The 16,336-nt window shown below is 44.8% G+C and overlaps 1 protein-coding gene across 1 annotated transcript in view; it reads left to right on the top strand.

Moving 5' to 3' along the window:
* Positions 1-7,722: 7,722 nt before the first annotated feature.
* zgc:113223 (uncharacterized protein LOC541424 homolog) overlaps positions 7,723-16,336 on the top strand; it is a 35,652-nt gene continuing 27,038 nt past the window's right edge. The window contains exon 1 of the mRNA XM_068051300.1: positions 7,723-8,000. Within this exon, the coding sequence (XP_067907401.1) occupies positions 7,944-8,000 (57 nt within the window). The 5' untranslated portion in view covers positions 7,723-7,943. The remainder of the gene's footprint in view (positions 8,001-16,336) is intronic.

Genomic DNA, 16,336 nt, shown 5'->3' with positions numbered 1-16,336 from the left:
TCCCAAAAGCTTAAAACAAAACAAATTAGTTAATTTGTCTTTGTAATAGTTCAACATCTCACTCATTGTGGTGGAAATCTCTGCTTCTGGGAGCTTGATGGGATCAAGAAGACTTGTATGGAGAAATATAGCATATTCATATCTGAACTTTTCCATGCTCCCCCGCAACCACCCCCCACGCCGCCCCGCCCCGCTCCCCACCACTCTCTAAAATGCACACTCATTCCAGATTACCAGCACCCTGGCTGAAAACAAAGTGGGAGCTAAAGTTGAGATATTAAGTTGTTAAAGTCAATATTGAGGGTAGAGAACTGCATGGTGCCTAACAGAAAGATAAGCTGGTGTTCCTCAAGATAGCTTTGAATTTTATTGGAATGCAATTGAAGGCCAAAGATAGAAAAATCAGTGGGATCTAAAGTGTTAAATTATATGGAGCTAGGGGTCACACTTGTGAACAGTACAGACATATTCAGCAAAGCAGTTGTATGATCTGCGTTTGGTTTCCTCAAGGTAGAGGAGCAGCATATGCAGGTATTTAGTTTGCAGTATTCTCGGTTGGAAGAAATACATGTAAATTGCTACCCCACAGGAAGTGTCTGGGGCCTGGAGAGTATTGATGATTGGCAGCCTTCCATCTGCGAAAGATGATGGACACAGCAAACAATCCGTTTAGGTGGGGTGTCTTCTCTTGGTGCACTTTTGCTGATAGCTGTGAAGGCCAATCCTTGAGAGGCAGGTTCTGCCACAAATGCTGCACATGAAGCTTCCAAGTAACGCTGTGAGTTGTTGTTTTTGACATTGGCGCCTGTTGCCAAGCTGCTGTCGCAACTGGTCATCGTGGTAGTGCACACCAGTCCACAGGATGTATCACCATTTCCCTCTTTCGCCGGCTAGTGACTCCCAGGTGCAATAGTCGACATTTAGGATCTTCGTGTCACGCCTGTAAGCATCTTTGATGCGGAGCTTTGGGTGCCCCACTGGTCGTCTGGACCCGGCTACCTCACCATACAGAAGGCCCTTGGCTATGCGACCAACTTCCATTCTGTGGATGTGTCCAATCCACTGAAACCACCCCTGTTTGATTGGTGCTAACACACTTATGAGCTCTGCCTTTGAGAGGACTGCCACATTTATGATTTTTGTCTTGCCAGGATATACCCAAAATGTGCCGCAGACAGTAAAGATGGAAATTATTGAGAGAGGAGATTTGTGGCTATCATCAACAATGTGTTCAAAACTCCACTACCCACATCCTGTCGCAAACTAAGTTCTGCTTGCTCATCAGCCCAGCCTTGCTGACCTCTTTTGGTTCCTCTCCTCCGTGCATCAACACATTGAATTTACCTTTGTGGTCGTTGTCTAGAAATGCTCCATGATCTTACCCAGCAGATTCCTCCAGCATTTTATTCCTTCCCATGCCATTTGAGCTTGCTTTCTGAGAATCTCTCTCACCCACTGTTCCATCATAGGTGTCAGAGGCTTCAGCTGCCTTTGTCCCACCCTCAGGAATTTCTCCTCCATCCATTCCTCCATTCCTCCACCTCTCCACCTTTCTTTACCCACCTTCAAAAGCCTTCTGAAAACCCATTCCCACAACCAAGCCTTCGGTCTTTCCTGTCTTTCCCAGTAAGGCTAATTACCTACTAGTTTCTTCCTCTGTGAAACACTCTGTGTGGTTTCTATGTTAAAGGTGCTTTATAAATGCAAGCTGTTGTTCTCTGGCTTTACACGTGTATAATGAATGATAAATTGTGAAAAGTACAGAAGGGCTCCCATCATCTTTGAACCCAGACTAACAATAGTCAGTGATATGTCTTCTGGTTCCCATAAGTTAGAAATGATCACACTTTAGACTTGGAAAGGCTGGAGCTCTTTGTTTATTCCATTCAGCTGCCATGCCTGTCTGGTAAGGACTGGTGTAGTGTTATGTGTTACATGACTCCAGTGCTGTCATGAATGTGGCTCCCTGGAACACTTACACATAACAATTAGTTCCTAGCTCATTCGTTCCTAGCTCTTTACCGATAATATAACAACATATAACAGGCAGCACTTTCAGGAGAAGAGAACATCAGTCATAGTAGTATCATATTCTGACACCAGTTTCAAGGATTGCCAGAGGAATGTTGCTCAGTTGTTCTATGTCAGTGGGGAATGTCCCAGCTTCTGGATGTGTGATTGGGTAATGACAGAACTTCAAACTCGACCATTGATCATTTCTTTCATTGAGGAGTTTTGTCTGTTCAAACCACAGGCTGATTTTAACCTTATGCAAAAGGCAGGTGAGCAGTAAAAATCACCAGGTTACTTACCTGCTTGAAAGCTGCCAGGAATACATTGATCCAACTTTGAACCTGATCAACTGAGCAGGCAGCAAGGAGACACAATTGACGGGGTCCTTCTTAACACAGGCATGTCACGTTCCGATGCCATCAACAGGACCTGACTGTAACTTCAACTGCTGGCTGTGCCTTGCCAATGCAGCCAGCGCATGTGCAACATCCATGCATGGGCAGCGCGATCACCAACATCATCAATATAGAATGAAAGATTTGTATTTACAAGCACTTTTTACAACCTCAGGACATCCCAAAGCATTTCACGGCCAATTAAGTATTTCTGAAGTGTAGTTACTGGTGTAATGTAATGTAGTAATGTAGAACGCAGCAGCCAATATGTGCACAACATTGTCCACAAACAGGACTAACATAAATGACCAGATAATCTGTTTTGCTGTTGTTCAGGACTTTCCTTTAAATGTTGGTGCAAGCTGACCTTTAAGCATTTCAGCCTTGACTCATATCCTTTTACACACACTCATTACGAAATCATCTTCCCATCTAATGTAGCTCCATGATGCAAGTATATGTCAGCACAAATACCACATGCTGACACTTGTACCCCTCAACATCACAATGACAAGAGGAACTTCTCACTTGTTGCATTCTCATTGGAGAAAACCCTAATAACCCTGGATACCCACTTTATTTGGGTGGGGAGAAGAGGCAGTAACATCCTGGCAGAAACACTAGGATTGGGTGAAGGTCTTTAATACACATTGCAGCCTTGCTAAATTTCAAAACTGTCCAAGTTGCGGATTGTCACAGGCACAAGAGGAAAATGTCGTCAGAAAGTATGGGGCACTAACTCAACCTTGGCCGAGATTTTAACACTGGATCAGCTTGAGTTTCAGTTTAAAAACTCACCTGTTGCAGCCACATACAGACCTTTTTTACTCTTGGCCTCATTATAACCTCACTCGGCTACAGTATACAGCAGGCCAGCCTGAGGCTAAAACAGGAATGTACCTCTTAAAATGAGGTTTCAAATTGTGACTTCCTTTATTTCTCAGGTGCAAACTGAGTCATAGACAAACTCCCAAGATCTCAGAAGCCTTCCTAGAGATGCTTGTGAAAGAGGAGAGGGTCAAGAGCATTGCCAAACACTGAGGTAGATCTTGCCTTTGTGCGATAGCATAAAGCAGTTGATAGCGAGTCAGTAGCAAGTTGACTTCAGTGGGAATAAAAACAGTGAGTGATGCAAAACTATGATGATGATGATGAGAGATGGACAACTCAATATCACACAAAGTCAACATCTACCCCACTCTCTCCACCAAACGTGGAGAGATTTCAGAGTTCGCCACTCCAGGAGTGTCACCCACTTGGATACAGTGCAGGATGTGCTTGCATTACTTGCTTCCCATTTGTCACCTCCTCATCCTGCTTTCCCTCTCAGCACATGCACTACCAGCACAAGCCCTGAAAATCTGCACTCCCCTTTCAGTTGTCACTTTCTAGCTCTTGCCCTCTCTTTCTTCAGGACAAAACAGTATAATAATAATCAGATGGGCAACAAAACCAGAGAGGAGGATCAGCTTATCTCAACAGCAAACCATGGAAATTTGGGGGCCTGTAAGAGTTGTGAGTATCAGGCACTTTGAGGGAGGTCTGGTGGGGAAGCTTCACTGAACAGGGTGTCCATCATTTGCTTGCATCCCTTCATTAAACACTATAAAACGCACATTCAGCAAGCTTGATTACACTAAATTACATTATAATGCATGTCTTCTGCAACAGTGTAGTCTCCCAATGCCATCCTAACTATTCTCAGTTTTCTCTTTCTCCTAGGTCTTTCTCAACAGTCACAGCTCCCTGAAAAAGACAATCCTTCCGAGGAGGCACCATATGCATTCCATGATAGAGATTGCACCAGTGTCGACTGGCATCCCTGTTGGTTTAGAGAGTGAGGTAAATGTGTCTGCATATGATGATGCACCTCGTACTAGGGCAAAGGAGCAAGAGCTGATGGTATGGACTTCCCGGGGACAGTCTGCCAGAGGGCAACATCTTCTTTAGTGGAAGCTCAAACAGTTACACTACAGACTCTGGGCTTAAATCTGTGCTCTAATTTGGATAGACAGATTGGAGAGATTGGTAGAGCAAGTGGATAGGGATGGTCAAGGTGTCACTCATCTTCTGTAGTCTGACCTCCCAGATTAGTGAAAGCGAGGAACCCCATGGAGAATAGCAGTGACATAACAGGAGTTGGATGTGTTGACCTCCCTCAATACGACAGCATATTTTGTCCCTCGCCAACCCTCATCCAATAGCCGGTACGGTGCCAGCAAGTCAGCTGGGCCACACTGCCCGGGCTGAAGCTGAAGTGCAGTAGTTCATAGCCGGGCCCTCTCAGGCTTGAGAACCCACGACTCACCAGCCACTGACATCTCATGGGTCCCCACATGAGCAACAGCTACCTTCAATCAGCTCTATTGAGGCTCCTAAGCAAGCACTTTGTAGGAGTAGGAGAGTGAGGAAATGTTATGTTAAGAGCACCACTACAGATTGAGCACTTGGGTATCGAGAAATTTCAGTTCGATCTTCTGTTTGTAAATAAATTCATCACTTTTTCACATTTGCTACATAGTTTATTTTCATTGCAGTTGATCTGCATTGTCAGAATGTCAGTGATATAGATATGTTGATTGAATGGTTGAACTTATTTATTTTTATTTATTTTATTTATTTAGAGATACAGCACTGAAACAGGCCCTTCGGCCCACCGAGTCTGTGCCGACCATCAACCACCCATTTATACTAATCCTACACTAATTCCATATTCCTACCACATCCCCACCTGTCCCTATATTTCCCTACCACCTACCTATACTAGGGGCAATTTATAATGGCCAATTTACCTATCAACCTGCAAGTCTTTGGCATGTGGGAGGAAACCCACGCAGACACAGGGAGAACTTGCAAACTCCACACAGGCAGTACCCAATATTGAACATGGGTCGCTGGAGCTGTGAGGCTGTGGTGCTAACCACTGCGCCACTGTGCCGCCCTGTTCTTTAATATAGAATGAAGGGAGTAGTTAGAATGTGGAGTAGTTGAGGCAAAAAAAAAAATCGATGCCTTTAAAGGGAAAGTGAAGTAAGTAAATGAGGGAGAAAGGAATAGAAAGCAGATAGGGTTAGATGAAGTAAGGCAGGAGGATCCTCCTTTGCAACATAACAATCAGCACAAATCAGTCGGACCAAATGGTTCTGTGCTGCTAATTCTATGCAATAAGGCAATCCACTTTATCTGGAGAATATTGCAGGGAGCCCTCAGATTAAGGCGCTAGAACCTTGGCTTCAAAATGTCAATACTCTATCCAATAATGTTTGTGCTAGTCCCATGGCTATTGTTGTACTTGTACTGTGGTAACTTTGACAGCCACTGGTAAAGCATGGCCCCTTGGTCCAGCAGGCAGCAGGTTCTGTTGCAAGAGGCTGCACACATCTTAAACAGTCTGCCTGGTGAAGCACTGCCTGCTGACACACTGCTCGTCTTGAAAGCGACTCTTGGCACATGGACTCTGGACTGGGTTCACAATTATAAACGCTCATCTGCCCTGTTCATTATCCTTCACTGTGCCTCTTTTTATACAGAAAAAAAGAACTTAGATTTATATAGTGCCTTTATCACATCCCCAGGGCAGCCCAAAGTACTTTATATACAATTAAATTGCTTCTGAATTGTTGTCCCTGTTGTTATGTAGGTAAATGTGGGAGACATTGAGATGAATGTTTTTTGTGACGTTGGTTCAAGGAAGAATGTTGGACTGGAGGCAATGATTTAAGAAAAATCGGCTTCAAGTAAACAATTCAACATGTCCAGACACACAGAGGCATTCCTGACTCTTGCAAGTGAGAAATGGAAATTAGATACAGTTCTATTTTTTTAAAGGGAACTCTATAACCTATTACAAACTGAGTCAAATTCCCCTTTAAAGCACTCTAAACCCAATTTTAACTCCAAGTAGGAAGCAGTGGTCAATTGCATGGCGCTAAGGCAACCTACCAACTTCAGCTAGGTGACCAAATCGGCTTTACGAAGATATCTCTTTGGGGGATGGGGTGGTTCTCATGTTCGGAGAAGGAAAGAGGGTCGAAGCTTTCATTGTGGGCCCGTTGAGCACACTTGCCCCTCCTGACCCCACAAGGAAAGTGAACAATCAGAGCTGTTTATGCTTCTTCTGGCCTTGCCTTATCGTCCCCACTGTCTTGAGCTGGTGGGAATTCCACAGTGGATTCCTCCCTCAAACCATCCAGTTAAAAGTTTGTGTTTTTGACAATGCTACCAATAGATGGTGCACTACCTGAACACGCTCATATGCAGTCATGGACTGAAACATCACGGTCAGTGATGTCTGAGGCAGTTACTTGTAATAAAGATGCTGCTGCTCAATTATATACAGAACAGCAAATAAACTCTGCATTGGTAAATTCTGCTTGGCACACATGTGCATATTGTAGTCTGAAAGGCAGTCGAAAAAGCACAACCACCCCTTCCCCCACCTCTATGCCCACTTCTCCCCTGTTCCCTGTGTGGCCCACTTTGACAGTACGTCACAGTATGACAGGGAGATGCTAATTGTAGGAGCTTTGCATACTTAGTATGTTGCACTAATAGTAGGGAATGGCAGGCTCTCCAACTTTGGCTGACCTGGAGAAGCAATGAAATGTCTTTCAGCGCTGATTCAGAGTTGGCATTAATCATAGTTTACACCTCCTCCCTTTCTCTTGGGACCCTGTGGTGCTCATTCCTGAAGAGGGCTCCCTTCGTCTGCTTGACCTCATGCCCCCATCTGGTTTTGGTCTTCCACTGTTTTTTCTTAACTTCCTTCCTGACAGAGAGAAGTACCAAATTACCATCCTTGTCCCTTTGGGCTGCTGCTGACAGCAACAGCAGATTTCCTGCCCACAGTATTTTCTTTGCAGGAAGCTCGCCTACAGTATTGTAAGTGAGGCTGATCCTGGACATACACAGTTAGTTCACTGAAAATCAGATATGTGCTCCTCCTGCAACACCTAACTTCCAGTCAGACGCACACCTGGTCACCTGCTCTACCCCTATGATTGTGGCTCAGCTAACTATAGTCCATTTTAAGTTCAATTATTCTATTTAAAGCAGTATCAAAAATTATATATTTTGGAATTTTTCAAATTACAACCACAAGGGAGCTCTGTTTCTGTCAGATGGCAACCATTGAAACAACTGTTGTGTATTGGACGTTAGCAAATCGAGAGCTGTTGTTTTTTAGGTAGTCAGGAATGCAGGAACTGACAAATGCTGAGACATGCCCCTGACATTGCACAATCCCACTCAGTAAGTGTCAGATGAATTGAAAAGGGATAAACAAAGTGGATAATCCAGTGCCTTCACTCATTCTTCCGAGTGAGCATTAGAGTTCATGATTTTGTCTTGGGTAGGTGTTGTGGGCAATTGCTGACTGCTCAGCATACAAACAATCATTAATATTCCCCAACGTCAAGACGGAATCACTTCTTTAGGGTGTGAGGAGACACCCTCCGAGCTGCCTATGCAGAATGGAGCAGAAATAAACAGTATAATTCCCAGGCTGCAGTGATTATCTGTCAGTGCCATCAGAAGATGAGGACCAACTGGTTAATTAAATACACGCTGTTTTCATTCTGCTACATCTTCTGGGTGAGTGAGTTAACATGCTCTCTTTGCTTTCCCTTTCTTTACCTCCATCAGTTTCTCCTCTGCCGTCACCCTCCAGTATCTAGTCCAGGTCGTCGTTCTTTGAGTGTAAGCCTAGAATGTGAATGCAGGCATCCTATTTTACTATAGGGAGCATCACAGGGACCCTGCCGTCATCCAGTATGATCGGCCACACTTCCGAGCAAGGTTACTGCATGGCTTTCAGGATTGAGAATTGTGGCTGATATTTAGGTTCTTAAACCAAGTGCTGTACCAAAGACCAACTGAGCAGAGCCTAGGGAATGAATTAACCCAGGTCCTTCCTCGAAGTATGTAAGGACACAGATTGAGAACAGCCACTTGAGAGAAGTACCGCAAATGTGTAACGGGTTGTATATAGCCGTACCTCAGCAGGAGTCACCAACCACAGCAAATGTTGTTCACTGGAAGTATAGCAGGTATAGATTTTCTACTCTTGTGGAATTGGGATACAACTTTGGCTGGATCATGGCTGGCTTCCACCTTGCACCCTCTATAAACTTGAGTTCGTCCAAAACTTTGCTGCCCGTATCCAAACTCCCACCAAGTCCCAGTCACGCACCATCCCCTGTGCTCGCTGACCTACATTGGCTTCTGATTCGGCAATGCCTCAATTTAAAAATTCTCATCCTTGCGTTCAAATCCCTCTGTGGCCGCGTCCCTTCCTATGTCTGTGCCCGACAACCCGCCAGGATCTGTGCTCCTCCAATACTGGCCCATTGTGCATCCCTGATTTTCATCGTTCCAGTATTGGTGGCTGTGCCGTCAGCTGTTGAGACCCAAAGCTCTGGAATTCCCAACTTAAACCTCTCCGCCTCTCCCTTTTAGCTTGCTTCCTAAAATCTTGTCTGATAATATTCCTATGAAGCACTTTGGGCCATCTTACTACGTTAAAGGGCTATATAATTGCAAGTTTTGTTCTCATCATCACAAAGATGGGTGCCTGATGATTTTACAGCCTTGGGGTCATTTGCATAGTTTTGGTTAGCTCTTGGCTCCACCAGGGAGCTTGTCAGGAATGCAGAGATTAGTCATGGCAAGTCTTTGAGCTGGTGGTAAAATCTGTAAAAGTGTTAAATGTATGATACAATAACTCATGTAACTGATTGCTCTGCTTTTAATTGTGCAGAATTTCTGGATTGTAAAATATAATCCCCCTTCTACTGCCTGTAAGTTACTTCCTGTAGGAAATCAGGTTTCCACCCCTGCTGCAGCACTGAAAGAGACCGAACCAAAGTGCACATTTCCTTCTTGACATTTCTGACATGGGTCAAGCACACTCCTTAAAAGCCACTCTTTCGTTGTTCAGCTTAGTCACAAGGCCCTCACTTGGTTCCACTCTTACTGTTCAGCAAAGACCTTGGGCTGGAGGTTATGTTGGGCGGACGGGAGCAGGCCGGGAAGGCCTCCTGGAACCTCCTGCTCAATTTTACGCCACCCCGGCCACCATCCGACTCGCTGGGGTGACATAAAATTCCGGCCTTTGTTTCTGTTACCTCTGGAATCCCCCAAGATCCATCCTTGGACCCCTCATCTTCTTCAGCTATATGCTGCCCCTTGGTGACATTAGCCACAGACATATGGGCAGGTCCAATTGTACCCTAACAACATCCAGTTGTACCTCTCCACCATACGTCTTTAACCTTTTATTGGCTCTGTGATATCAGACTGCCATCCCATACTCAATGAGCCAAAATTTCCTCTCGTTAAATTTAGGGATCCCAAAGCCATTGTCTTTGGCCCATGCCACAAACTTCTTTCCCAGACTTCTGTACAAACTCCATTCTTTCACCACTGACTCCATCCCACTTCCTCGCAATCATCTGAGCTGAATCAGACTGTTTGCAACCTTGGTGTCCGATTCAACTCTCAGCTGAGATTCCGACCTCATCTCCAGCACAAAGACTACTACTTCCTCTTTCATGACATCTCCTGCCTCTACCCTGCCTAAGCTCATTTGCTGCTATAACCCATGCCTTTGTAACTGCTAGACTCGACTATACCAATGATCTCCTGGCTGGCACTCGCATTCTCTACCCTCTGTAAACTTCAGCTTGTCCAAACTCTGCTGCCTATATTCTATCCCACACCAAGTCCCGCTCACCTTTCACCGCATCCACAGTGACCTACTTTGACTCCTTCTTCCAGACACTTCAAATTTAAATTCTCATCTCTGTATGTAAGTGTATGGAAAGTAGGGCCTATAACTTTGTCACAAACCTAATTTACTAGTTCTACACACTCAAGATTATTGGCTATTGGTGGGGTTGAATTTAATCAATACTATCCTCTGTATAAAGGAAGAAGTTTTGGTTCTCTGCCAACCCCTATCCTCTGGTGGCTAGTCTGGGTGGCTGTTATTCATTCATTTGTGTCTATCTGTCTTGGTTCTCTCTATATACCTTTTATCTTTCTGCTTTTTGCTTTCTAATTTTTGGTCCCCCAGAGACCTGCTTTAGGGGCATTTCTCAGGTGCTTACCGTGCCTTGAAGGTACGCCAAAGGTGGACTACACCCAGGCGATGGCCTGCATTCCTTAAACTATCTTTTGGCTGATACTGTCCACCCTCTGCCGCTAGCCTTTTTGGGGAATATGTAATTATGCAGTAACTACCAAAGGTACCCAGTTGGGCCCATTTTGTGTAGGTAATAATTGGGTTAAAACACAAGTACACTGCTCCTGTGGAAATAAAAACATACCAACTCCGCATGTGCTATTGGGGACCATTTGTCACAGTCAGGCAGGTGAAAGTGCTCCCACTTTACTAGGAGTAGACAGGTGAGATGCAGGCCCTCTGAACAAAGGTATACCCCTATACTGAGTTTATGGGCTAGCTGACATGAACAGGATACCAAAGATAGAATAATAGAGCAGAGAAGGAGACCTTTTGGCTTACCATACCTGTGCTCAAAAAGCTTGTGAGTGAAGATACCAACTTTCAAACAACAGAAAATATGGCCCTCAAATTGTAGCAGGTCCTAATTTGAAATTTAAAAGTGTTTCAAGGTACAGTAAGTTCTCAAAGAAACGCTGGATTGGATTTCAGTGTCACAATCCTCCTGAGTGGGCTCTTGGCAGTTGCTGGTAGGTGATACCTGTTAACCAGGTTTCAGGACATGGGCTTTTTGCTGGTAGGTGTTACCTGGTAGTCAAGGTATGAGGAGATGGGCTTGTTGCTCTGCTGAAGCTCTGTGCCTACAACTGGTGGAACAACTCCTCCAGGGGATATGATGTGTGTCCAATTTGTTGTCAGGAGGGTCATGGCAATTCTCACTCATTTTATGGTCTACTCGGCTGTTCAATGTACAGTGTGAGTGTGTGGATCTCCTGCTATGCCTTTCCACACAGCAGGGTTCAAACCCACATTTGGCAATTGTCTAACAACCATCTAGTGTCTGTCCTTCAGGTGAGGGAAGTTGAGTCGCTTTGGAGTCCAAATGGCTCTGTGGTAGACTGAAAGCAGACTGGCCCAACCCTTTTGTGCATAGTTGATGATTGACCAGCTACACTGCCTCACTCATAGATTCTGCAGGGCAGACCTGGCTCTGAAGGTGATCCTTTCTGCCTCACAACTGTTAAGGGCTACTTACTTGTGCTTTCTTCTCTTCCCACCTGCCACCACCCACCAACCCCCCACCACCCCCCTCCCCCCCCCCACCCACTTCCTAGAAAACTCCCAACTCCAAGCCCTATATGGGCTAGGAGCTCACTATAAATGAAACTGACCTCACAAATCATGTGGGGTTAGTACACTAATGTTTGGGCTTCAATAATACCCGAATAGCAAGTATTGTCCTGCTTATGTATTGTTCTGGGTGGGAAGCAAGTGTAGGGAGGTGGTGAGTTGGGGGTGGTGGTGCAAGGTTATGCTCTTGGATCCATTAGCACGAGGACTGGTTCAGACTTGTTCAGCAGGACAGATGCAACAAATAAGGCAGCAGTTACAACACGATTGGAAAACAACTCAAAACAGCCCTGAGTGCTCAGGACGTGGGAGATAAATCCACACAAAATGGAGCTGCTTGCTTTTGTTAGAGTGATTCGCACTCCTTGAATAATGGCGCAGTTCAACTGACAGAGATTTTATTGGGCAGCACATGTGAGTATTACAAGCAAACAATGTGTCTATATAATTACCACCACTAATCCAGGACAAGGAGCACCACAGGTTCAGGTTGCTCCAAATGCTAAGTTTTCCGAACCAAAGTTCCATAGCATATTTATACCTTTCTCAAAATACACTGACTGTACAGTTTCTTTGTCTGCTTGCTTTCAGTCACCCTGAGTCAGCAGATATAATATCACTAGTTGTAGTGTAGAACATTATGGTCTGAGGGCCTCAATCCTTTTTTGTCTACCACCAAGGCCACATTCCTTGCAATGCCTAGCTGAGCTTACCCCTTCTTCTCAGTACTGTTGCACATTCCTCAAACTTTCATTATGCTAGTTTCGAACAGTAATGCCTTCTCAGCTTAATTAGGTTCTACTCATTGTTTGTTCCAAATTTAGGTGATCATACGAACATATGAATTTGGAGCAGGAGTAGGCCACTTGGCCCTTCGAGCCTGCTCCGCCATTTAACAAGATTATGGCTGATCTGATTGTAACCTCAACTCCACATTCCCGCCTAACCCCAATAACCTTTGACTCCCTTGTTTATCAAGAATCTGTCTATCTCTGCCTTAAAAGCATTCAATGACCCTGCTTCCAGTGCTCTCCGGGGAAGAGAGTTCCAAAGACTCATGACCCTGTGAGAGAAAAAAATTTCTCCTCATCTCTATCTTAAGTGGGTGAGCCCTTATTTTTAAACAGTGACCCCTAGTTCTAGATTCTCCCACAAGAGGAAACATCCTTTCCACATCCACCCTGTCAAGATTCCTCAGGATCTAAAATGTTTCAATCAAGTCGCCTCTTACTCTTCTAAACTCCAGCTGATACAAGCCTAAACAGTCCAACCCTTCCTCATAAGACAACCTGCACATTCCAGGTATCAGTCCATTAAACCTTCTCTGAACCACTTCCAACACATTTACATCCTTCTTTAAATCAGGAGACCAGTACGGTACACAGTACTCTAGATGTGGTCTCACCAATGCCCTGTATAACTGAAGCACCACCTCCATACTTTTGTTTTCAATTCCCCTCGCAATAAACAATAACATTCTATTAGCTTTCCTAATTACTCGCTGTACCTGCATATTAACCTTTTGTGATTCATGCACCAAGACACCCAGATCCCTCTGCATCTCAGAGCTCTGCAATCTCTCACCATTTAGATAATATGTTTCTTTTTTATTCTTCCTGCCAAAGTGGACAATTTCACACTTTTCCATATTATACTCCATTTGCCAGATCTTTGTCCACTCACTTAACCTATCTAAATCCCTTTGTAGCCTCCATATGTCCTCTTCACAACTTACTTTCCTACCTATCTTTGTGTCATCAGCAAATTTAGCAACCATACGTTTGGTCCCTTCATCCAAGTCATTTATATAAATTGTAAAAAGTCGAGGCCCCAGCACAGATCCCTGTGGCACACCACTCGTTGCATCCTGCCAACCAGTAAATGACCCATTTATGCCTACTCTCTGTTTCCTGTTAGCTAGCCAATCTTCTATCCATGCCAAAATGTTACCCCCTACCACATGAGCTTTTATTTTCCTCCATAACCTTTGACGTGGCACCGTATCAAATGCATTCTGGAAATCCAAGTACAGTACATCCAGTGGTTCCCCTTTACCCACAGCAGCTGTTACTTCTTCGAAGAACTCCAATAAAATTGGTTAAACATGATTTCCTTTTCACAAAACCATGTTGACTCCGCCTGATTACCTTGAATTTTTCAAAGTGCCCTTCTATAACGTCTTTAATAATAGCTTCTAACATTTTCCCTGTGATCAATCATGGACAGATCTGTTCTTGTTCCAGATATTCGTTAATGCCATCCTTACCACCACCTCTCGCCTCCACCCACAGCCTCTAAATGGTCATACTATTTGTCCGAATCCAGTATTAGATGAGAAGAAATTTCATCCCATTAACTAATTGGAAGATTGAAGTTATTACCTTTTGTCCCTGCCACAAACTCCGTTCCTGAGCCATCGACTCCATCCCACTCCTTGACCACTGTCTGCGACTGAATAAAACTGTTTTTAACCTTGGTGTCATATTTGACCCTGAGATGAGCTCTGACCACATATCCACTCCATCACTAAGACTCCTTACTTCAACCTCCATAACCACTCATATCCGGTCTGCCTCAACTCATTTTTCTAATTCTTTCACGGGATGTGTGCATTGCTGGCTAGGCTAGCATTTCTTGCCCATCCTTAATTACTCTTGAGAAGGTGGTGGTGAGCCAGCTTCTTGAACTCTGCTGCACTCCTTAGGGTATGTTACATACAGTTAGGAAGGGAGTTATAGGATTTTGACCCAGTGACAGTGAAGGAACGGCCATATAGTTCCAAGTCAGGATGGTGTGTGACTTGCAGGTGGTGGTGTTCCCATACATCTGCTGCCCTTGTCCTTCTAGGTGGCAGAGATCATGGGTTTGGAAGGTGCTGTGGAAGGAGTCTTGGTGAGTTGCCGCAGTGCATCTTGTCGATGGTACACACTGTTGCTACTGTGTGTCAGTGCTGGAGGGAGTGAATGTTGAAGGTGGTGTATGGGGTGCCAATTAAGCAGACTGCTTTGTCCTGGCTGGTGTCGAGCTTCGTGAGTGTTGTTGAGGCAAGTGGAGAGTATTCCATCACACTCCTGACTTGTACCTTGTAGATGGTGGACAGGCTTTGGGGAGTTAGGAGGTGGGTTACTCACCGCAGAATTCCCAGCCCTTGACCTACCTTTATAGCCGCAGTACTTATATGTTTGATCCAGTTCAATTTCTGGTCGATGGTAACTCCCAGGATGTTGATAGTGGGGGATTCAGCGATGGTAATGCCATTGATTGTCAAGGGGAGATGGTTGTATTCTCTCTTGTTGGAGATGGTCATTGCCTGGCACTTGTGTGGCACGATTGTAACATGCCACTTATCAGCGTAAGCCCGAATGTTGTCCAGATCTTGCTGCATATGGACACAGACTGCTTCAGTATCTGAGGAGTCACGAATGGTGCTGAACATTGTGCAATCATCAGCGAACATCCCCACTTCTGACCTTATGATGAAGGGAAGGCCATTGATGAAGCAGTTGAAGATGGTTGGGCCTAGGACATTCCTGCAGTGATGTCCTGGGACAGGGATGATTAACCTCCAACAACCACAACCATCTTCTTTTGTGCTAGGTATGACTCCAACCAGTGGAGATTTTTCCCCCTGATTCCCATTGACTCCAGTTTTGCTAGGGCTCCTTGATGCCACACTCGGTCAAATGCTGCCTTGATGTCAAGGGCAGTCACTCTCACCTCACCATGTTTGGACCAAGGCTGTAATGATGTCAGGAGCTGATTGGCCCTGGCAGAACCCAAGCTGAGCGTCACTTTGCAGGTTATTGCTGAGTGCTGAGTAAGTGTCGCTTGATAGCACTGTCGATGACACCTTCCATCATTTTGCTAATGATTGAGAGTAGACTGATGGGGCAGTAACTGGCCAGATTGGATTTGTCCTGCTTTTTGTGTATAGGACATACCTGGGCAATTTCCCACATTGTCAGGTCGATGTCAATGTTGTAGCTGTACTGGAATAGCTTGGCTAGGGGCACAGCCATTTCTGGAGCACAAGTCTTCAGTACTTTGCTATTAGGACCCTCATCCATGCCTTTGATACCTCGAAACTTAACTATTCCAACATTATCCTGGATGGCCTCCCACCTTGCACGCTTCATAAACTTGAGCTCATCCAAAACCTGGCTGCCTGCATCCTAATTCGCATGAACTCCTGTTCACCCATCACTCTGTGCTCGCTGACCTACATTGGCTTCTACTCTTGCAATGCCTCAATTTTAAAATCCTCATGCTTGTTTTCAATCTGTTCAATGCCTTGCCCCTCCCTATCTCTGTCGCCTCCTCCAGCCCTTATAACCCTCCGAGATCTCTAAGCTTCTCCAAAACTGGCCTCTTGCACATCCACAATTTTCATTATTCCAACTAGGCCCGAAGCTCTGGAATTCCCTCCCTAAACCTCTCCGCCTATCAAACTCTCTCTCTCTTCCTTTAAGATGCTCATTAAAATCTAACTCTTTGACCAAACATTTGATCACTTGTCCTACTATCTCCTTGTGCGCCTCGGTGGCAAATTTCATTTGATAACGCTCCTATGAAGCACCTTGATATGATTTGCTCTGTTAAAGGTTCTATATAATTG

This window comes from Heterodontus francisci, chromosome 18 (genome assembly GCF_036365525.1).
Source record: "Heterodontus francisci isolate sHetFra1 chromosome 18, sHetFra1.hap1, whole genome shotgun sequence".
Taxonomy (NCBI): Eukaryota; Metazoa; Chordata; class Chondrichthyes; order Heterodontiformes; family Heterodontidae; genus Heterodontus; species Heterodontus francisci.
Note: the sequence above shows the minus strand (reverse complement) of the source record. Positions and strands in the feature narration are given on the sequence as shown.